This window comes from Neovison vison, chromosome 6 (genome assembly GCF_020171115.1).
Source record: "Neovison vison isolate M4711 chromosome 6, ASM_NN_V1, whole genome shotgun sequence".
Lineage (NCBI taxonomy): Eukaryota > Metazoa > Chordata > Mammalia > Carnivora > Mustelidae > Neogale > Neogale vison.
The window spans coordinates 169,434,390-169,458,235 of NC_058096.1; the positions used below are offsets into that span (position 1 = coordinate 169,434,390).

A 23,846-nucleotide genomic window follows, 5' to 3' on the forward strand; every position below is an offset into this window, starting at 1 on the left:
TAGTTATTCATATGTTGCTCTGCAATTCAAGATGGGGTTTTTCTGCAGTATAGACAAAAGGCCCAAGTCCCAGGGTAGTCCCAAATGATGTGAAGAGTTAACACAAGTTGATGTCTATTTTTTTTTTTCCATGTAATCTATTGAACTTCATTTCAAAAGGGGAAAACAAGAAATCCAAACTGTGTCCTAGCGAGAACTAGAGTTGAGAATTCTTGGTGATATTCTGAAGATCACATTGGCTTTATTTAACAAAGCGGCTACAGTCTGTGGTCAGCGTGGAAGCCAAGGGGATGTGTATCTGTGTGGCATCCTGTCTCAGGCTGTAGGCCCAGCTTTGTGCTCATCTCATTCTAGAGAGAAGGGGTGATGGTTCAGTCACTCGATAACCGAGTCAAGTTAGAGCTTTTCTGCTATTCAGGCAGCTTTGCCACTGTAGAAGGGACAGGGCAAGTGTGATCATATTGTGTGTTAAATGTTGGAAGCTACTCTGGGTTTCTTTATGTCTTAAATAGACAAACAGGTCTTCTTGATCCAGGGATGCTTGTGAACATCCAACAGCCTCTGATACGTGAGGATGGTACAGTTCTCCTGGCCACGGATTCCAAGGTGATGTTCTCTACTTACTCTCTCCTCCACCTCTGTGTTGCAGTGCAGACTGCTTCTCTGAATGTGTGCCGACTCTGTTCTTCTTAGCTTCTGAGACTACCTTGTTAGCTTGGCCTTTCACGTCTCTGTTTATTTCTTCTTATATAGCCATCCTATGGTTTGTATTAGGAATGTTGACAGCTTTTCAAAAACTCGGGGCTGGCTGGTTATAGTCATTATTACATGTCAGGGTCTAGAGTTCAGTTTGGTGAAAACTCAGTGGCTCTTATCTCAATAACAACCCCCACCCCACCCCAGTACACACATTAGCAAACTACAGGTATGCTGGGGAAATGGCTGCTTATCCTCAGATGTCCTTTTGCAAAAGCCCCTAGTTCATCTTTTTTTTTTTTAATTGACGTATGGTTGACACACAGTGTTACATTATCCACCCCCCACCCCATTCTTTTTAATTAGTTGATCTGCAGGAGGAAGTTCAGTCAGGATTCTGACAATTGCAAAACTAAGAACAAATCAGCCATAGGGAATTTAACATGTTGTGAACAGAGGTGTTTGTCAATCCAGGAGAGAGAGAGCTGGCTAATCCCCATGAAGATAAGGAAGGACAGGGGTTTTATCTAGGCAAGAAAATGGATTATATTTCTTATCTCATTCCTGATGTGACCCAGTAATGATGAAGTAGCGGCAAGCCATGGCTGAGTTCCAGTATTCCTTCTGTAAAAGGAGGGACTTGGTAACAGTGCTGGCAGAGCTGCTCACTGCCCTGAGAGCCAGAGCGGTCCTACCCACAGGCTTCCTTCCAGTCCATTCACGTGCACATCACTGTGCCCACTCAGTATGTGAGAACAGCCTGTCTTGGGAAAGAAGGGCATCAGTGAGGGCCCTCCATCCTGTGGTCCTGAGGTTGGGCCTTGAGCTTCCTGTCTTTGGGCCCTGGTGCTGCGTGCAACATGGTCATCACACCTGAGTGTCAAGTTGACACTCAGGACAGTGATGGATGCCTAGTGGGGTAGAGGGAAACCAGAAGCCTGAAAGGAAGGCCCGAATAACCTTAAGACCTGATTACCAAGGGATTTCACAGCAGCTCTTCTGCTGTGCCATCCACGCAGAGACTGAGACTAAGAACCGAGAGACTCCAGGGTCGGCTGGTCCTGGGTCCAGAGCCCAGCGCCGCTCTTCGTAGCCATGCGCCCCCTTTCCTCCATCTCTGCTTCCCTTGGTGCCGCCACACGGGGGCGCAGGGGAACTGGAGTAAGTTACTTTCCTAAAGCTGGCAGCGTGCAGGGAGCTCTCCTTAAGTAAGGAATTAGTCGTGATCACTGGATGGAAGAGAAGGGACAGACACCGTGTGCTATGTAAGTAGTAGTGAAGAGAAAGCTGCTGCAGAGTCAGACATGTGCTGCACCCCGTTCCTGCCTCTGTGCTGTGGAAGTGACCATACTCACCCCAGGAGGTTGTTATGAATGATAGGGTAGAGACAGAGCACCTAAAGATAGCTCTTTTCAGAAGCTGTGTTTCAGCCATCGACTGAAATCACTAAAATTCAAAACAGTGTGCTTGGACTAAATACAGAGTCTCACAGAGATCCCATGCCACCTTTCTACGGGCGCCCCCGGCCATTTATGCAGCAGGCCTGCCGCGCAGCGCAACACCTAGGACGTGACACCCTCATGGTGCTGGCCACCTGGTCTTTGTCTTTTCTCACTTCACTCCCATTCCTGCCACGTGTCCCTCCATCGTGATGGCCCACATCTTTTAGCAGCTGCACCATGTTCTGTTCCGTGATGGTTCTGGGATTTATGAAGCAGTGCTGTGCTTAGGGTCTCTTCCACTGTTCTAGTTTTTCAATTTCATGATCTAGACACAGCAGACACTTGTGTCTGTATGTCTTTGGCTTTCCTCTTTTTTTATTGAGATACAATTCATTTACCAGAAAACTCACACTTTCCATACACAGTTCAGTGGTTTTAGTATATTCACAAGGCTGTACAACCATCGCCACTGCCTGATTCTAGAACATTTTTCATCACCCCAAAAAGAAACCCTGTACCAACTAAGCTTTTACACCCCCCTCTTGCTACTCCAGCCCCCTCCAACTGCTACTCTCCTTTCTGACTATGGTTTTATCAGTTCTGGACATTTCATATAAAGGGAATCTTACAATATATGGCTTTTGGTGACTAACTTCTTTCTCTTGACGTAATGTTTTCGAGGTTCATCCATGTTGTGGCATGTGTCAGCATTTTATTCCTTCTTATTGCCAGATACTAAGCCATTGAATGGCTCAACCATATTTTATTTATCCGTTCATCAGCTGATGAACATTTGGGTTGTTTCTACTTTTTGTCTATTATGAATAGTGCTGCTACAAACATTTGGACACAAGTTTTTTGTGGAGGTACATTTCGATTTCCCTTATGTATGTACCTAGGAGTGGAATGGCTGGTCATACAGTAACTCTGTGTTTAAACTGTTTGAGGAGCTGCCAGACCGTTTTCCACAGCGGCTGCACCATTTCACATTCCCTCCAGCAGTGTGTGAGGGTCCACTTTCTCCACATCCTCCCAGCACCTGTTGTTATTATCTTCTTGGTTATAACCATCCTTTTGGGTGTGAGATGGTATCATTGTGGTTTTGATTTGCATTTCCAGTGATGTTGAACATCCTTTCATGTACTTACTGGCCAGTTGTATATCCTTTTTGAAGAAATACCTGTTTAAATCCTTGGCCCATTTTTTAAAAACTCATTTGTCTTTTTATTGTTGAGCTATAAGAGTTAGTCTGGTTACTAAACCATTACTAAAATGAATGATTTGTAAGCAGATACCTCCTATTCTGTGAGTTGTCTTTTGTGGGGGGGGTTGTCTTTTTACTTTCTTAATAGCTTTTTTTTTTTTTTTTAAGATTTTATATTTAAGCCATCTCTCCACCCAACGTGGGGCTCTAACTCACAACCGCAAAATCAAGAGTCTGCGCATTCCACTGACTGAGCCAGCCAGGCGTCCTGTTTAACTTTCTTAATACCTTTTAAAGCACAGAAGTTGAAATTTTGGTGGCATTCAGTTTATCTGTTTTTGTTGCGTTACCTTATTATGTGTACATTTGTGTAACTACCACCACAATCAAGACACATAACTCTTCCATCACCAAAAAGATCTCCCGCCTCCTGCCCTATTAAGGTCACACTCCATAGAAGCTGTTTTTAAACTAACATTATACCTTCATTGGCCTGAGAGCCTTTTGTGTGTGTGTTGATGTATTCATCTTTAATGTTCTTATTTTGTGTTTAATAGGCTGAAACAAGCCAGGGAGCTCTGGGCACACTAGCAAATGTAGTAACCTCCCTTGCCAACTTAAGTGAATCCCTGAACAATGGTGATGCTTCGGAAATGCAGCCAGAGGACCAGTCTGCAAGTGAAATTACCCGGTACGATGCCATGAGTGTGGAGGCTCCCTGGTGACGCCCACACACTGTTGCTGCCTGAGGGCGGGTGGCAGCAGTCTGACCCCCCCACCCTGTATTGAATCAGGGATTATAAAATCGTCACAGTGTTCCTGCATGTCTGTCTGCTTTCTAACATTGTAACTGTGGGAACATGGACCCATTTATATTATGTGATATGAAACAATCAAAACTGTTTTTCATTCCAAACAATGAAAAAGGAAATGACTTAGTGACTCAGTGGAAGCAGGGAAAACCCTTCAGTAGACAGGTGTGACATGTATCAGTCTTTATTTTGACTAAACATTAATAGTTCATCCCTTTACCACTTCTGTTTTAGCCTGTTTTTCTCATGTATATTTTTTTTCCAAATAGTCTAGAACTTTAGTCTTTCAGGGTGTTACTGACAGATGGCATTAGCTGGTCTCAGACACGAGTAACTGGCTGCAGACGGCATTTCTTCCCCACCGCCCAGCTATCGTGTTTGCCCCTTTCCCTGCGGGACTGGCCACTCTTTCCTGTCTTGCCAGGCTGGGCAGATGCACAGCCGGAGGCCACAGGAACACCCCGGTCCTCGTATTCTCTTGAGGTCTGATAGCAAAATTAACATCTAGATCCAATGGAAAGAGAATGAGATTTGAGTTAGGTAGAGTTCTGGTTCCACTGCTTACTGGATGGTTGGTCTTGGAAAAGTTCTTTAACATCTCTACACCTCAGCTTTCACATCTGTAAAATGCAGAGGGTTCTCCCTTGGAGAGTAGTTGTGAAAAATAGAAATTATGTGTGAAAATAAGTAATATATTGCTTAGTACCCCTGATGATGTGTAGATCATGGGAACTAAGCGATATATTTATCCTCAGAAGCTCTCATTATCGTGTCCCCCAACAGATAGACTTGAATGATCTTTTCCCCATTGTATTGTTTCTCTAGATGTAGGTAATTCTAGATCAGCTAGAATTCTTCTGTTCCTCCTAAAACTGTGGATTCACAATACTGCCTGCCTCATTTTTGCTCACAGGGCATTTGATACCTTAGCTAAAGCACTTAATACCACAGACAGCTCCTCACCTCCAAGCCTAGCAGATGGGATAGACGCCAGTGGAGGAGGCGGAATCCACGTGATCAGCAGAGACCAGTCCACACCCATCATTGAGGTCGAAGGGCCCCTCCTTTCAGACACTCATGTCACATTTAAGGTGAGTGGTTTCAGCCAACCACATGCCACAGCCTCCCCAGCCTACAGTTTGAAGCTAAAATCTTTCATACTGTTGGCTTTTGTTTGGATCCAGACCTTGTGTGCCAGAACACTATTCTCATTAGAAAGAATTGTCACTTGTGTTTTGCTCATAGTGTTTTGGCTCTAAAGGTAACATCCTGAAGCAGGTGTGGCTGTCCTTGCCAGGAGGGGCCGACATGGTACTGCCCAGCAAGGGCTTTTATTGGACTGCTCTGCCTCCTCTGCTTTCCAAGACGGCCGGGCTCCAGCATAGGCTCAGACAAGCACATGTCTGCTCCAGCATGCAGGCAGCCAGCCCTCGTCCCTGACTGCTGGTCATGACTGCTTGCTGTCTTGAGCCACAGAAAATAGATCTCCTGTCTCCTTAAAAAAGGATGTTAGTCTTCCCCACATGCTCCTTCACTGGCCTCACTTCAGAAACATACTCCCACGTTCCCCAAAGCCCTCTCAATTTCTAGGGCTATAGACTGTGCCCTGGTGTTCTTTACTACAGAGGCCTGACCAATCACTGAAGACTGGGTCCCTGCTCATAGTTGCCCACCAGTGCCAAGAATATAGGTCATCGATGGGATTCCAACATCAAAGGCATTAATTCCCCTTCTGGACAGTGGAGCTCTAGAGCCCAGTCCTGAACATTCTGGTGGTGGGATCTCATCCTCCCACCACATAGACTTCTGCTCAGCCCCCGCCACCTGCCAGATGCCTACTAGCTGTGAAGTTGACCCCTGTCCCTGATTTAATTTAGATTTTAACTTATGGCTCAAAATAGAATTGCCTTAGAAGAAATACTGATTTAGCTGAGGTAAGAGTTGAAAAGTTTGTCTTTATGTGAGTGACCTGGGAGGTCACCATCATTGACCACATTGCAAGGGCCATGAGCGCCTAATCCACTGGGCCAGGGAGCACGGGGCATCGGTGCCAGCCCCCTGCTGCAGAGGACGCAAGCTTCATCGGGAGATCTGCCCAGAACTTCAGCATTAGAGGTCACACAATTTAGGCTCTCTGTTGAGACATGACAGCAGTTCACATTGACAGACAAAGCCATGCCCTGTCTCTCCGTCACCTCCTGTGCTGTGTGCTTCCTCTTCTCCAGCTCACGATGCCTAGCCCGATGCCAGAGTACCTCAATGTGCACTATATCTGCGAGTCAGCATCCCGCCTGCTTTTCCTCTCCATGCACTGGGCCAGGTCAATCCCAGCCTTTCAGGCACTTGGGTAAGTGGCCTTTTTCTCTGTGTGTATCCTTTAGCAAAAGCCTTCCCTTTGTTAGGAATGACCTGGAAGGTATCTGAGGACCCTTTTAGTTTGTACCTATGCTCTTGATCCAGTGATGCTGATTTTCGTATTAAATACACTCCATGGACTGGGAGCTGAGCACCATGGCTGCCAGTGCTTCAGTGTTCCTCAAACTTTTCTTAGGCCTTCTCCATATGCTGAGGACTTGGTGCTAAGAGCCAGGGATCTAGTGAACAGAAGGCAGGAGTCATCAGAAATCTTGAGACAAGTAGAGTGAAGCTGCATCTGGGGGCTTCTCAGATAAGGGCATACCGTTCACAGTGCACCAACCAGGCCGTCCTAGATGTAGATCCTCCAAGGCAGGGCTGAAAGCTGACGTGGCTGGCCCCTTCTTCTGTGCTCCAGTGCCAGCTCCTCCCCTGCAGCGTTTGCAGGCCCTCTGTTCTCGAGCATAGGTGCAGGGTGTGTCTCCCAGCCCCCTTCAGAGACCACGCTCGGCTCCTAGCCTTTGGATCGCTGCAGCGTCTCCTGACAGCCACACCAGGGCTACTGTGGGTTTAGAAGGCTGTAGGAGATGACACTTTAGTCATACCCATTTCGATTTCTCATTACTGAATTTAAAGTGTCTAAAGTGTCTTTGTTAAGAAAATAGTTTATCCTCAGAGGGACTTTAGTTTAAGAGATTCACAGACAGTGGTGTTTTTGGAGAATGATCCAAAAATGACATACCATAGACTTTCAAGAAATATTTGTTGATGGGACGCCTGGGTGGCGCAGTTGGTTGGACGACTGCCTTCAGCTCAGGGCGTGATCCTGGAGTCCCGGGATCGAGTCCCACATCAGGCTCCCAGCTCCATGCGGAGTCTGCTTCACTCTCTGACCTTCTCCTCGCTCGTGCTCTCTCTCACTCTCTCTCTCAAATAAAAAAAAAAAAAAAAATATTTGTTGAATCTACTTGTTTGGGGCAAGCTGGGACCAGGAGAATACCAGCATGTACCCACACCCACCCCAACCTTGTGTCCCCAGGCAGGACTGCAACACCAGCCTGGTGCGGGCCTGCTGGAACGAGCTCTTCACCCTTGGCCTGGCCCAGTGTGCCCAGGTCATGAGTCTCTCCACTATCCTGGCAGCCATTGTCAACCACCTGCAGAACAGCATCCAGGAAGGTAGGGCTGGGGCTGTGGGGGATTGTGTCTCGGTTCAGGCCAGCCCCTTGCAAACTAGCCAGCTGCGGCATCCCACAGCTTCCACATGCTGAGCATAGCTTAACTTTGAAGTCCTGAGGTCTTCACCAGTGAGAACATTTAAATTTCCACCTGACTGTCTTCATATAAAGAATATGAAAGAGGAAAAAAAGATAATTGGAAAAGTTGCCACCTTCCTGATACATAGGTATTTAGTGATGTTTTCAGAGTAATCACAGCTTATACTTTCATCTTGATTGACGGTTATAAATGGAAGAAGTTGTAGTTTTTCACTTGTGTGGGTGAAAGAAAAACACAGTTCTTACCTACTGTGTTTCTCTTCCCTGCGTGTCTTCTTTACTACTCACACAGAACACTTCTGACACGTGTGGTCACCAGTGTGGTGGGTATTTTCCCCACAATAGGCACTTCTCTGAGATACCAGCTGGGTATCCGATAATTTAATTCAATTCTATCACTGTCAGACATAGTGTCAGTGTCAGATCCCACAGGTTAAGGGCTCAGTCCCAGAAGATCCTCCCCCCAACACACACACACACACACACACACACACGCACGTATCCAGGCTATCCCTTGGGTTGGATTAACTCACTAGCACAGCTCACAGAACTCAAGGATAGAGGATACAGATGAACGGCCAGATGAAGAGCCTAATTGGGTGAGGTCTAGGAGAGTCTCAAGCACAGGGACTTTTGTCCCTGTGGACTGGAGGTGCTTTACCCTTGCTGTGTGTTTGTGTGTTCACCAACCTGGAAGTTCTCTGAACTCCATCCATCATTCATTCCATTTCTAGCCCCTCTCCCCTCTCTGGATGATGAGGGATGGAGCTGGAAATGCCAAGCTTCTGAGTGGCCTTTTCTCCCCAGGGGCCATTAGGGGTCCCACCCAGAGATACCTCAGTGGAACAAAAGATGCTTCTAGTCCTCTTAACACATGAAAATTTACAAGGGTTGGAGGAGCTCTTTGTCAGTGATAAGGTCAAAAACAAATACTAGGGGCGCCTGGGTGGCTCAGTGGGTTAAAGCCTCTGCCTTTGGCTCAGGTCATGATCCCAGGGTCCTGGGATTGAGCCCTGCATCGGGCTCTCTGCTCAGCGGGGAGCCTGCTTCCCCTTCTCTCTCTGCCTGCCTCTCTGCCTACTTGTGATCTCTGTCTGTCAAATAAACAAATAAAATCTTAAAAAAAAAAAAATTAGACCAACAGGTGCTGCTAATGCTCTTATCACTTAGAAATTACAAGGGCTTTGAGAGCTCTGTGTCAGGAACTGGGGGGCAGAGACCAATATACATATTTTCTGTTCTCACAATGGGTTACTCTTTCCTCTGTAACAAATTCTCAGAGCCCTAGAGGGATTGTGTACAGTTAGGTCCCTGGTTTTCCCCAAGTGAAGCAGCAAGTGGAAGAGCTGGGTACAAACTTGGGCCACACAGACCCCTAGTCAGAACATAGTTGCCTCACCCACTTACTCTTGTGAATGAAAGTGACTGTCTTCTAGAAAGATCTGTGGCAACCATCTAATATCTGGCAGCCTAGTTCCAACTGCATCTGTACCAGGAGATAGCCAGTGCAGTCTATCCACATCCTCTGAGTCTAGAGTGAACCAAAGACATGGTCTCAAGGCAGCATGCCCAGGATTCAGGACTAATACTTGATGCTGAATTGCAGCTGAGCTACACTTTTAACTAGGCATTCAAGGTGTTTGATTATCTAGGAATCAAGTGAATATTTATAACTTTGTCTAATACTTTTTTGGAATAGTAATATAAAAGTGATTTTCTTATTTACACTTTTTTAAAGAGTTTATTTATTTGTCAGAGTCCAAGCAGGGGGAGCAGCAGGCAGAGGAGAGGGAGAAGCAGGCTCCCCACTGAGCAGGGAGCCCGATGTGGGACTGGATCCCAGGAGCCTGGGATCGTGACCTGAGCCGAAGGCAGATGCTCAATGGACTGAGCCACCCAGGTGTCCCTAAAAGTGATTTTTTTTTAAACCCTTAACATTTTGTTATATATGTTAGATTTTTGTTATATATAAGTTAGATTTGTTCACAAATGAGAATTTGTTATTTATTTATTTAGGGAGAGAGTGGGGGAGGAGGGGCAGAGAGAGAATCTTTTTTTTTTCTTTTTTTTTCCCCCTGAGAATTTTAAGCAGGCATCCTTTATCTTTTTTTTTTTCCAGTATAACAATTCATTGTTTATGCACCACACCCTAGGGCTCCATGCCATTAATGCCCTCCATAATACCCACCACCTGGCTCCCCCAACCTCCCACCCCCCGCCCCTTCAAAACTCTCAGATTGTTTTCAGAGTCCATAGTCCATGGTTCATCTCCCCTTCCGATTTCCCCCAACTCCCTTCTCCTCTCTATCTCCCTATGTCCTCCATGTTATTTGTTATGCCCCACAAATAAGTGAAACCATATGATATTTGACTCTCTCTGCTTGACTTATTTCACTCAGCATAATCTCTCCAGGCCCGTCCATGTTGCTACAAAAGTTGGGTATTCATCCTTTCTGATGGAGGAATAATACTCCATAGTGTACATGGACCACATCTTCCTTACCCATTCGTCCGTTGAAGGGCGTTTTGGTTCTTTCCACAGTTTGGCGATCGTGGCCATTGCTGCTATAAACATTGGGGTACAGATGGCCCTTCTTTTCACTACATCTGTATCTTTGGGGTAAATACCCAGTAGTGCAATTGCAGGGTTATAGGGAAGTTCTATTTTTAATTTCTTAAGGAATCTCCACACTGTTCTCCAAAGTGGCTGCACCAACTTGCATTCCCACCAACAGTGTAAGAGGGCTCCCCTTTCTCCACATCCTCTCCAGCACACGTCGTTTTCTGTCTTGTTAATTTTGGCCATTCTAACTGGTGTAAGGTGGTATCTCAATGTGGTTTTAATTTGAATCTCCCTGATGGCTAGTGATGATGAACATTTTTTCATGTGTCTGATAGCTATTTGTATGTCTTCATTGGAGAAGTGTCTATTCATGTCTTCTGCCCATTTTTTGACATGATTAATCTGTTTTGTGTGTGTTGAGTTTGAGAAGTTCTTTATAGATCCTGGATTATCCTTTATCTTTTAATTGCATGTGATAATACCAGTATCTTTAGGAAATGTTGTCAGGAAGATTAAAACAGATAACATATAAAATTGTTTCCACAGCTTAAAAAATGTCAGCGTTTAATGATCAGGTCCATAAACCTTTATTAAATGCCTGCATAGACTTAGCCTGACAATGCTAAGAATTGATTTACCAGTCTTAAGCACAGAATAAAAGGGATTATCTCTCTCTGCCTGCTTGTGATCTCTCTCTCTGTCAAATAAATAAATAAAATCTTTTTTAAAGGTGGGGGGATTATTTTGTACCTACAGGCTCTGCCAACGGTAGGGCCAGGGAGAATCGATGGTCTAGGGGTTTGTTGCTGAGAAAGAATATATGGCAGAGTGGCATTTGGGTATACCTGTTGTCACTTCACCTTCACCTGGAAAATGAGGCTCTTAACCATCTTAAGGTAACTGGTTTTCCATTAAAAAGGAAAATAATTTTCTCTTTCAATCTGTGGCTCCTCAAAGAAGCTAATGTTATTGTTCTTACCAGCCTTTCTCAGGGGGTTCTGTGATGTTCATTTCTAGATAAACTTTCTGGAGACCGGATAAAGCAAGTCATGGAGCACATCTGGAAGCTTCAGGAGTTCTGTAACAGTATGGCGAAGCTGGATATAGATGGCTATGAGTATGCATACCTTAAAGCTATAGTTCTCTTTAGTCCTGGTAAGATATGTGGCGGGGACTCACAAGTTTTCCACCTGTCTACTGGTATTTCTGAACATGAACCTGTTGTCAAGTCATCAGCCAGATTGTGACCAAATGTTCTCCTAATAGGTGTGATTTGCTAGCCAACATAAACACATACGTTCTTTTAAATTGTTGCTTTTATAGTCCCAAAAACATATGCCATGGTGTCTGGTGACTTCATATGTTGAATAGATTTATTCTGTATCCTAATTTAAACCATTGGCCAAATAAGACTTTGGCATACCAAATAGAGTATGCTACCATCCAGTTCCTTTTTTTTTTTTTAATTTTTCCTTTTTTCATTTTAGACAGCATGAGCGGAGGAGAGAGGCAGAGGGGGAGAGGGAAGCAGGCCCTCTGTTGGGCAGGGAACCCGATATTGGTCTCAGTCCCAGGACCCAGAAGTCATGACCTAAGCCAAAGGCAGATGAGCCATCTGAGCCACCCAGGCACCCCCTCAGTGTCCTTTTTTTGTTTTGTTTTTACTTCTTTTGCTTTCCTTTTTGCCAGTTTCCAGGCTCTTAGCGTATGTCCTCCAGTAGAGACTCAAAGTGCCCAAGTTCAGCTGTCCCTGTAGGTTAGCACCTGAAGAAGAAGCAGGACTGTCCAGCTGGCCTCACTGCCCCCTCTCATCTCATCTGTTCTCGCTAAACCTCCAGAGGTCACTAAGGCTGGCTCTTGTCCTGACTGCTGTCCTTGATAGCAGGGTTTGGACACAGCTTAATCCTCCATTCCTCCCTAGCCATCTACTCGTGAACAGCAAAATAGCTAATATAAATGGGAGAAATTCTGTGACTAAGTATGTAGGAGGTAAAGGATCATTTGTAATCTTGGGTGATAGTTCTAAAACTTGTTTTCTCAAGTAGTAGGAAGCCAGGTGTCCAGAAGCAAGCCAGGTGGGGCTGCTGAGGCTGGTGTGACCACTGAGGAGCCCAGCCCCCTCCTTGTAACCTTGAGGCCTTGGCCAAGTACAGAGCAAAAACCAGTGTTTCAGCAGTAATATCCAAACCAGACCCCCTTCAGGGTTCAGTCTGTATTGTACTTGAGAAATTTGTCAAAGGTTTAACTAAAAATAAGTACTAAGAAGTCTGCCAAGTGAGACTTTTCAAATACATGGGGCAATCTGGGGGCACTTTTCTTTTTTCAGATCACCCAGGTTTGACCAGCACAAGCCAGATTGAAAAATTCCAAGAAAAGGCACAGATGGAATTGCAGGACTATGTTCAGAAAACCTACTCAGAAGATACTTACCGGTGAGGCACGCAGATACACGGTCTCGCTATGGGGCAGAAAGGAGCGCAGCTGCAGTCTAGCCGCAAATATAAATTGGCAGCCTTCCCACCCTGGCAGGCTGGGAGAGCCTCCTTTTGATCACATTTTAATTCCTGCTTTTCATGGGTGGTAACTGTGGAAAGTGCTAGGTGGGAGGGTCAGGAATCCTGGGCCATTCCAGTGTTGCTGGTAAACAGTGGGCAAGACCTTGGGCTGCTCTTCCGGAACATGATGAGGGGTAGGAGTCATTCCTGTGTGATTTCCTCGGGGGCTGACAGGGACCCCCTTGCCTGGAAGAGCCTCCCCACCCCCTGGCCTGCATCTGCTGAAGAGGTAGAGCCAACATCCTTCACAGAAGAGTTTGCATTGACAGAAGCCAAACCTTACCTCTACAGATGAGTGAGTGGGCTATAGAAAATAGTAATTTTGCCCTCAGGTAATTGATTTTCTTAAGTCCCTTTATTTGGGCAAAAAGTTAATTTGTAATATTTGTAATGGTTGGGCAACAAATATATGTGTACATATACACATATATATGTATGTATACATACACACACATGAGCCTTTCTCGTCCAAATCTCAACAGGGAAGTTATTCTCAATTAAAGTAGGCCTGGCAGGCTTTTCAGCCAAGGAGTGGAGGAGCTCTTTGATCATGACCACTTGCAACCCACTAGAAGCTACATGAGTTACTGAGCTCACATCAGGCAAACTAGTATTTCCTTGGTGGCCCTGTTCCTTCAAAGTAAACCCTTGATCAGAACTGACCAGGAAGTTCATGGCCCTACCTTCTTCATTGGTGTTGCCTTAGTCCATAGGTACCCCATGGAATGAAAATGCCCCAGGCCCTAGGAAGACCATTTCTATGGTGTGACTAGGAGGGCCTGTGGCTGGCCCTGATGGCAGAGAACATCCTCTGCCTTAAACACAATTCCATGACCTAGACACACCTTTTGCCAAAGCAGGATCCATTTTCTCCGCGAATCTCACCATGACTCGTAATTTCAGCCTCGGAACACAGGGGATTGGGACTGCCAGGTAACGCACCCACATCTAGTTCATACATCCAGCCAGGTATGTGGGCAGGCTGTCACTTGAGAAGCCATGGGCCTACTCCCACACCATGCCCATGGTCAGAAGATCAGGGAAATGCCCCTCTGGGGGCTGCTGGCAGGGCCACAGCACACGAGAGTCATCATGACAACAGCCGCTCTCTGGCCTTTAAAAGTAGGTGTTTCTAAAAAAAAAATCTAGTCAGGGACCAGGGGTGGAGGAGGTGGCCAGCCAAGTGAGTTGGGACCAAAAATGAGAGAAGGGAGGCTTTCTCACAGGGCTCAAAGTTCCCACAAAAAGGCTCTAGGATAGTTGACATCTGTTTCTGCATTCATTATTTTACTTTTTCCCATCTTTATGCCTTTTCTCGTACTATTTGCTCCTCCTGAAATACCCTTCCATTTTTCCCCACTGTTTACATCTCTTCTGAGAGAAACCTCAGCTGAGCTTTAGAGGGCTGTGCTGGTGTCCCCTTATACCTTTGTGTGTCCTGCAAGACCACAGTGGCTGGACAGATGGAAGATGGTGCTGGAATGCTGCTTGCATAATAGACGTATTCTCTTTTAAAAAACAATGTTTACTATAGAAAAAAATTACAATATTCTGGAAAGTAAAATGAAAATGTCCATACAAATACCACCATTCATAGATACCTGTTAATGTTTTATGCATTTCCTTCCAGAAGTTTTTTTATATTTATGTAACTGGAATCATAAAATACAAAGTAAGATTTTATAACCCTTTGTTCATTTAATGTTCAGCTGAGCATACTTCATCTTTTGTGGCTAAGGAAATGCTGTAATTTCCTTAACACTTTCCCATTGATGAAAATGAAGGTTATTTCCAGGCCGGCCCTGCAGTGAACACCCTTGCACACATGGTTCTGGGCAGTGGCTGTGGAACAGTCACATGCTTCAGATACAATGTCTGTGGCCCACCACGACAGGGTCACCATGTGCCCTACCACACAGGGTGTTTACAAACTGAAGATAATCTAATGCTTTATTTTTAATTATAATGCTATACGAACAGTGGGAATTAGGGGAATACGGAAGAAAGTAAGTTTTAATAAGTAAAGGCACTCCCAAGTCCCCAAACCCAGAGGCCAACCATTCACATTTTAGTGAACATCCTTCCGAATACTTTTGTATGCATGTCACACAAACCTGCACATTGAGACTGTGCTGTGCTTGCTGCTTCCCAGTCTGTTTTTATTCAACCTGTACATCATGGACTTCTTTCCTTACCAGTGATACACATCTTCTTTATACTTTTTAGTGGGTCTATCGTGATCTTTGATATAGAGACACACTGCACTTTATTTTAACCTATCCTTTTATTGATTTTCAAAATTTTCTTTCTTGGTGGGAGAGGGGAGAATTGTTTAAAATGAGGGACACATTTGTACAGACATCTTTGTACTTAGTTTTGATTTTTTTTCCTCTCATGATAAATTCCTATAAGAGGAACTGTTGAAATTTTAAATACAAGGGGTAGATCAAAGTTCGGTTTGTTTGGTTTCATCCAAGCAGTGCAGACAGGGTCCCAGGAGCCTGTCCAGGGAGAAGTCTGAAGGGCAAAGAATCCCCTTTCTCTAAGGACCCTCCCTTTTACAGATTGGCCCGGATTCTTGTTCGCCTGCCAGCACTCAGGCTGATGAGCTCCAACATAACAGAAGAACTTTTTTTTACCGGTCTCATTGGCAATGTGTCAATAGACAGCATAATCCCCTACATCCTCAAGATGGAGACAGCAGAGTATAACGGCCAGATCACCGGAGCCAGCCTATAGTGAGCACCACACGCCTGCCGAGAAGCAAAAGGATCCTTCCAGGACTGCTCAGAGACCGAGAAAATAAAGTAATGGTATTTTGGTATGTGCAAATATTTCCAGTATGTTAGCCATTTCCTACCTGGTTTCTTCTTATCTGTTAATCACAGACAATAGCAACTAAAAGACTAGTAGGATCCTTTCCTGCCATAAGAAATGTTTTAATGCCTTTTGATGAAGCAGATTTTGGAACAATCTTTTAACCCAATTTGTATTTAGAAATTCTCAAAGGGCAAAAAACAGAGTTTTATAATGTCAGAGACTAGTATTAAACAAAACTAAAAGAACCTAAGAGAACAGTATGTGTGTATATATATTAAAAATGTCCTTGGAATTAATAGCTACTAATTACCAGGGTAATAATATTAGCACTTTCTAAGCACTTCTTATCAATGCGTAATGTTAGCAACATCTTGCCCTTGGGCAGGACAAATGGAAAATGGAAAACTGTATATGTCTTTTGCCGAAATGCTAATAATTTCTGTGAAAACGCACTAGGGTACAGGAGACAATCATTTATGTTTAAGAAGAGATGGCATCATTCCTAATTGTATGCACACATTGGTGGTGTTGAACTAAATTCCTATGAATGAATGAAAATGTGGCTCATCTGTATCGTGCAGTAAGTGGGAGTGTGGAGGCACAGTTGGTGGTGACCCGAACTGGAAGCTTCCTCAGCTTTTGAGTTGATGATGCTTGTCAGCTTTCCTGACCTCTGGTTCTGGTCTGTGACGGGCATCTGCAGGCTCCTCCAAACCCGGGGCTCCTCATGACTGGTTCTCAGAATTGGATTACAGCCAGTCAGACATTAACTGCCAGCTCGTGCAGCAACTGAGAACATCCCCACATCACCTCCACCACTCACGGCAGACAGAGCCTTCTGACCAAAAAGTGCAAGGTGGGCATTTTGAACCAACAGTAATTCCGAATGCAGTCTGGGGCAGTTGCTCGTTGTTCAGACGGAGGAGTACAAAGGCTCCCTTCTCACAGGGTTTCCATTCCAGACGTCTCCTTGAGAAGGGCTGTATTCCTGCATCACTCGATGCTGTGAGGGGATTCGGGGCCGGGGGTGGGGGCGGTGCGGGATTTTGCTGCCTGGCCAGGGTGGTGGTGGTGGTGCAGCTGAATGGCAGGTTTCTCGGTTGACCTTAATTATCAGGGTTTTCCAGAGTGTCTCCAGACTCAGCACTTCTGTTGGCAGTTCTCTGAATGGTACTGGTACACCATGCACTTTGATTCCCCCAGGTGTGTGCCAGCAAAAAACCCTGGAGCATTTTAGGTGATGGATGCAGAAGCAAGCTACCTGCTCTTAAAAAAACAAAAAAGCAACAACAGAAAAAAAACCTTAACTCCCAAAGTTATCTTCTTTCTCTTAAGTTATAGCAACCATCGTTTACAAGAACAGAATGCAATTATAAGGAAGTTCTCTCTAGAGAAGAGACCCATAAATTCCCATGGATGCGAGCAGCGGGCATTTCCTGCTTGGGAAAAGTGCCATGTCCAAGACCCGGTCAGGTATTCTTCATTTCCTTTCTGTATAGCTCAGATTAAGGAAACAGTGAAAGTGAAATTTGCGTCTCCCAGATCTTTTGATCACATGGTATCCAGAAAGATCCCAGCACACTTGCCCCTGCCTCTCAGGCACTCTCGGCCTGGCTCAGGCCATCGAGGTGGGACCTCATGTGCTGTGTGGGTGCCCGGCCGGGCACTGCCTTAAGACAAACAGAATGCTCTATGCTGAAGCGTTAGCAGCACTTTGTGAAAGTCTAGTGGGAATTAAGTGGGGACAGTATCTCCAACTTCTAAATTCCTATTTGTTTTTAAATGTATTATTTGTAATTCTTGTCTTGGAAGCAAATTTTGTAAACTGTAAGGGTGCCCATTATAAAATGATGGAAAGAATTTTGTCAGCTTAAATTTTTGGTTTTCTAAATTTGATTTAAATTTCAAAATTAAGGAAAAAGGAAAAGAAAAAAAAACAAAAAACAACTAGCCAGGACAGTGCAGTTAGGGCAGGTCTGTTTCGTTTCTGCTCAGGAAGGATTTTAGCAGAGGCTATTTTCAACTGTGTTTATGCATCTTACAAGCAAGTTGCCTCTTTTCTGTTCTTTTCATTTTTTAATGTAAGCCTGTCGATCACACAGGAGTTCTCTGGGATTACATGCTATGTCGCATCTCCCAGATCTGATTCTCGGTGTTGGGGAAAAGGCCCACACCTTCTTCCTGGGGGTGGCCCTAGGAGTCCTATGTCCATTCAGCTTATAGACTCAGGTTGCCATCAGATACTGGGACAGCTTAACCAAGACCTCGATTGAGGTCCCGACCACACCACTGCTGAAGGATTTTGGAGTAGAGGTGACAACCTGCAGAAAAACTGAACATGTGGGTGAGTGAGTGCTGGACCCTGGCAGGACAGCCCTGGAGAAAAATCAGTTTGGCTTAGAGGGTTGTTGATTCTGACCTGGTCCTGCCTCTTGAGTCCCTTCGCTGATGGTGGCGGATTGCAGTGGACCATTTTGGCCTTGAACACTCATTAGTTTCCCAGATCCTCTTGGCCTTACTTTGAAGTAGCCTTTCCCTGAAGATCATGTTCACACAAGCTGATTTCTTGCTGCCCCAAATCATTTCACACGTTTTGATAGCAGGTCCGTCCCATCTTGTCAGATTGGTTAAGAGAAGCCCAAAGTCCAGAACTTAATTTAAAGGGATCCCTAGCAAATACTGAGGTTCAGCTTTCACAAGGCTTTTACCCCTCGTTTATAGTCTGTGAGTCTAGATTTAGTTAGGAAGGCCAGCCCTCTACTGAGAGTCTCTGAGTGAAATAAGCCAACTACAGATTCTTCAGCACACAGCCTGCCCACATGTCCCTTCTGCTGGCCTGGCCCTTCCTCCCTTTTGAGGAGGGGTCCACTAGTGAAAGGAGGTGGCAGCACACATCAGTGCTTCTTGATGAAATGGGCCCTTTTCCAGTGGTATCTCAGATAAATGCTAGACAGTTGTATGTTGAAACTGTGGAGGTCATTACATAGAATCAGAAAACAGGACAGGAAGAGACTTAGAAATAAGTCCAGATTACCCAAACAAATGATACTTTCCAAGTTATTCCACCCTTCTGATTTGCAGTTTGTATGTGTGTCTGTTGGGGGTAACCATTATTTATTATCTAACTTCTGCCATGAGGCTGTGATTGGGGTTCTTTAGGGTTTGGGTTTTTATATTTAATTACAGGTGTAGTCACGTGTTGTAAGAGGTTATGTAAATGCCCTCAAGAGGGACTGTCTTCTAGCTTGTCAGTATTAAATGTGAACTCTGCCCTGAGGCAGTTGCCCACCAGCCACGGTGAGAGCGACGGATGTACCTACAACTGGGCTCCCTGAGGCGGTGGCCACATGCTGGCTAGAGGACATGGCTGCAGCCACAGCACAGACTCACTCAGCGCTTTCTGCCTGTGTCAGGGACAGCCACGGCAGGGAGCTAAGAATCAGAAGGGCTATACCTAATGCTTTTATTTTGGGCGGGGGGGGGGATCCTAATCCTTTGGGGGAATTTCCAATAGAGCAGTCTTGTTCCCCAGCCTGCCCTCTGCCTGTCCTCAGCCAGCCCTTGGCTATGGATCCTAGTTTCAGGACCTGATCAGATCAGAGTCCAGAAGCTTGTCACACTTGCTGGTAGAAAGGGGCTACAGCAACCCACTACAGCCCCACTACATGTATAGTGGGCTGTAGATGACATTTCAACTCTTCTCTTAATCTAGGCCACGAAAAATCATCTTCTTACCTTCACTTTCATCCCAGCATTGGTGTGGTGGGGGGAGGTGGATAGTGCCCTTGATATCCTGGAAAGGTTGGAGCAGGCCGGGCAGATGCCCATATGCTTCCTTTGTCCCCCTTCCAGTCTAGATTGTATGGCTCTTTGAAATGTCTTAACTTTGATGTAAAATTTGTAAAGCCAAGCCCTCCTTGAGACAGACTGGGTTTGGGTCTTTTGTACACAGGGTTCTGGACATCCTCATGTGTGGCTCCTGCCGGCACACACTTGTGCGTGTCCAGCCCTGGGGTCCCTTCAGCGGCATTGTGCGTGTACAGATTTATAGGCTTGTATGACTGAATGAATGTACATGTGTTTATATCTTCTATATATGTACAGTGTATATAGTGTGTGTATGTGTACATAGATGTATATTATGTATACAGACATGTAGCCATGTATCCAAAGTTCCCTTATGTTTTAAAGAGAGTCTATGATAGAGTTGCTAAAGTACATTGATGTGGGTGTTCCAAGGTCCCTCAGCAGGATGGATTTGCTGATATTTTAACTCCATTTTCCTTTGGGTGAGCCTGGCTGGGAAAGGCCATGAAGACAGAATCTCCATCCTATACCAGGGAAAGTTCCAGACAAAAGGTCCTGACAGAAGGACATTGCTATGTATTATAGTATTATATATTCTCTAGATTCACACAGTGGCCAGGAAGCTAGAAAACCATTTATCCTAAAGTCAAGAAAACTAGGTGGGGAATCTTTGACCTGGCTGCCGCATGCCTGTTTATGGCCTGACTAGAAGGAACTTGGCGGCTGGAGCTGTCGGCTTTCCCAGGTACTCCCTCTGTTATGTGGTCCAGAGATCAGTCACAGATTCAGAACGGTCCATGTGCTAGGGCCTGCTTCCCAGGTCTGTGCTTGCTCTGGACTTAGCCATCAGCAGGCACTGCCCTGTGACTCAACAGATTCCCATCTCTAATGCCAGTTGAAAAAGATCTACCAAATAGTCTTTTAAAATAAGCATGAATAAGATAACTAACTTATGGCATAGAAGTTACAAATTTTAAATCACTTCTCTAACTGTAGCATGTGAATAAAATCCACTGACATAAATCCTTTCTATAATTTAAAATTCTCAGATAAAATGGCATTTTAATATGGCTATTTGTACCCTTAAAGCTACAGATGCTAGGCCTATTCTGATTAAATTTCCCCCGCCAATTGGGCTTTAAACTGAGACACAGCACTCGGGAGCCAGGGCCCAGCCCCGCAGAGCTGCTTACAATCCTGGGACGCACGCTGGCCTGCTGAAGGGAGTCCCCAGGGAACTGCAAAAAACACATAATCCACAGGTTTTCTGTTTTTTGTTGTTGGTGGTGATGGTTTGTCATTTGTTTTTTTAAATAAGCTACTGAAATAGTTTGTAAACACTTCATTGAGACCATAGTACTCAGTGCCTTTCGTGAGACCGTGGGTCATTTAGCCTTCAGCTTCCCCTCTATTGGATGTTAAAAACAAACAAAAAGCTCCTGCTGCTTCACTGGCCTCATCCAACACTGCTTATTTGACTCTTGCCCCTGCCCTTGCCTGTTGTGACAATCACGCTATGGAAGGTGGCTTTCCAGTTAAAATATAAGAGGAAGCTTGACAGTCTCTAAATGAATCTTCAGAATAAACATTTTCATTTGGGGAGGGTATATTTTAACAGCAATCTAAGAATAATTAAACTCTGAACTTCAGAAGAGTATCTTGGGGGTGGGGAATTCCTGAGATACTTTTAATAAAGCCCAGCTAGGCTTTCAGTTCTGAAGCCGATAATCTGGTGTCTCACTATTTATACATGCAGCATAGAAACAAATGCTGTAAATATTGGGAAAAAATGTTCAGCAACATTTATCAACTGACAGACTGTGATAAGCTTCATATTTGGATAACATTTGGAAGTACTAAGACTTTTGGGTTACAAATGGCTTGTCTTAGGATCATATATTCACTCACCATTTTAACGACCAGAGCATCCCTGGACTCAGATGCTGCCGCCACATACAACCCAAGTGCTGGAATATTTTTCTACAGTCTCTGTTCTCCCCATTCTCTTGTAAACCAGTGTTCAACTAGTTTTATAACTGAAAAGCTGCACATTTTTTCATAGTACAAACCATAGTTTTTACCTGTAGTTTGGACCTCTCTGTTAAAATGTAACTGCATTACCGCCCTTTCAAAAGACATCTGTTAAAGGAAAATTCGGGTGTTAGATTTCTTGGGACCGTTTCTGTAACTTCTGCCCTTCACAATATAGAAAATACTGTTTATGCCATTACATTTTAATTCCAGGTTTAAAACCTGTTGAAAGCTGCAGCTTGAAATCAGCTTTGTTTATGTGATGGCATTTAAAAAATAGCATGTTCTTTTTAAACTGAATTTTATATCTAATCAGTGTCTTCAGTCTTGAAGAAGAATTTGCATTGTTGTGTTTGTATATAGAGTATTGCAGTGCATGAATTAGCTTTATGCATTTTATTAAATGCTGTTTCAATGTGGCATTATTGTTGTGGCTTAATACTACTACCTAAATAAGGTTTATACTATTAAAAAAGTGGATTAAAGACTAAATGGGCATCTTCTCATTTCTTCTAACAGTAAAAGCAGTAACGCCTGATCCCCAGGGGCACCACACTCTCACCCAAGTAGGTGGTTGGGGAAGCCCCCTGTGGTCAGAGCGCCACGGCTTTCCACTCACCTTAGCCTCAGCCGGAAGGGACTTACCTCTCAGAGTCCATGTGCTGGCCTACTGGACTTGTAAACACCTTTAGGAGAAAAGGTGTGGCCTTTTCCGGTGGAAAGGCCCTTGGTGTGGAGGTCGAAAAGCCAGGCAGCGGGTTCCAGAACAGAGCACCCTGGGCTGCCTGACAACACCGGCTATCAGCACAGATGCTCCAGAGCCAGGCCTCACACCAGCACTACATCCTGTAAGGGTAAGAACTATCCAGAATAAAAGCATTTTCTTCCAGTTGTAGAAGTTGGACAGAACTTGCTCAGTATGTCACGTGACCTCTCACTTTACTAGTGAGGATTCTGAGGTCCAAAGTCAGATTCTTGGCAGAACCCACCAGGCAGCCAGATAGCTTTCAAAGGCCCTGCCAGTTGTACTCGAAACCAGTCACTTCAGAAGAACAAGGTCTAAAACCACGTGAACATCGTTTGTGCAAAGAAACAGATACCAACTCCTCAGAGCAGACTTTTTTTCTCCCATTTTTATAAATTTTAAACCCATCTTTCATCTTTTACCATTACTAAACTGAGACATTAATAAAAGACAAAGGTTTAAAGAGATAACCGTGCCCCCTGGTCGTGCTTATTTCAAGTCTCTGTAAAGAGAAGGGTGGCACAGTCCCATCAGGCACTAGACCCTTCTCTCTGAAGAGGATCTTGTTTCCAGGTCAGCAACCTTTCTGGGCCCCTGTGGGCTTTGAGTGGAAGGAGTACTCCCCTAATGCTGGCTCACTTGCTGTGCAGACCAAAGGGAACAGACTCTTTCTGAAAAGCCCTAGCAGCTGAGACCACAGCTGTGGTCAGCTGGGCGCGGTCATTAGAAACAAGACAGAACGATTACAGTGAAGGACAGATTTCTCTCTCCGCTCATCCTCCACAGAGGAAAAGGTGGGCTGGGTGCCCTGTGGTGCAGACCTGTGATTAGACAGAAGCCTGGTGAGCCTGCAGTCATCCCAGAACGCACAGCACATGCACACGTGCGCCCACCAGGCAAGCCCCTGAATGCCAGTCTGATGCAAAGTGACAGTAAACCACAACCTGAGCATCAAATGTAAAAGAAGCCAAACCCCTCCCAATGGGCTGACCCCCAACATTTATATAAAACACTCTGGTTCCACATCATTTCCCATGGCCATCTACCTCCTGACCATCCCCCCCGCAAGGCAGAGTCCCCATGTCCACCTCCACGGCTCCCCAGGCCAGCTGGTCCTTCACTTAGGACCTGCTAAACTTTAAGGTAACCAATCCCTGAGGGCTGAAGCCAGCATCACTCAGTGACCATAGCATCCATGTCCTGTGAGGAAAGAACTAGGCGGACGCTCCATAAACCCTTACCCCTCTTCCAAACCTTACAAAGGCTTGAGTGAGCAAGAGGGCAGATGGAGGCAGCTTCCAACCCCAGCCCTCAGAGCAGGGCCCCAAAGTCTCAACCAGCCAGCCCCTTCGCCTTTACCCCTCCATGGTCTGCAAACCTACCTGTGAGTGGGCCCCAGGGCTGGGGAGAGGCAGCATCTGGTCTCATCTGTGCCCGTCACGGGGCCTCCTATGCCACTGGCAGCCAGGCCTCTTGGGAGGAAAGTGGGTTGGCTTCAGTTTAAAAGGTGAGCGCTGATGTAAGGCTCGCCCTGGGATT

At 45.2% G+C, this 23,846-nt stretch overlaps 1 protein-coding gene and 1 long non-coding RNA gene across 4 annotated transcripts in view; one reads left to right on the forward strand and one right to left on the reverse strand.

The window, feature by feature from the left end:
* NR2C2 (nuclear receptor subfamily 2 group C member 2) overlaps positions 1-22,054 on the forward strand; it is a 105,150-nt gene extending 83,096 nt beyond the window's left edge. For 2 of the 3 annotated variants that reach the window (XM_044252927.1, XM_044252928.1), the window contains 8 exons: positions 513-606; positions 3,900-4,033; positions 5,068-5,245; positions 6,380-6,501; positions 7,549-7,688; positions 11,367-11,504; positions 12,676-12,781; positions 15,469-22,054. In XM_044252927.1, coding sequence (XP_044108862.1) covers positions 513-606; positions 3,900-4,033; positions 5,068-5,245; positions 6,380-6,501; positions 7,549-7,688; positions 11,367-11,504; positions 12,676-12,781; positions 15,469-15,643 — 1,087 coding nt within the window. In that variant the 3' untranslated portion in view covers positions 15,644-22,054. The remainder of the gene's footprint in view (positions 1-512; positions 607-3,899; positions 4,034-5,067; positions 5,246-6,379; positions 6,502-7,548; positions 7,689-11,366; positions 11,505-12,675; positions 12,782-15,468) is intronic. The other variant, XR_006385095.1, reaches the window with a different exon arrangement.
* On the reverse strand, positions 16,909-23,530 carry LOC122909180. Its single transcript, XR_006385097.1, has 3 exons — positions 22,208-23,530; positions 21,613-21,670; positions 16,909-16,990 (listed from the first exon to the last, which is right to left on the reverse strand). It is a non-coding gene; the product is annotated as an uncharacterized LOC122909180 (long non-coding RNA).
* Between the last annotated feature and the right edge of the window lie 316 nt (positions 23,531-23,846).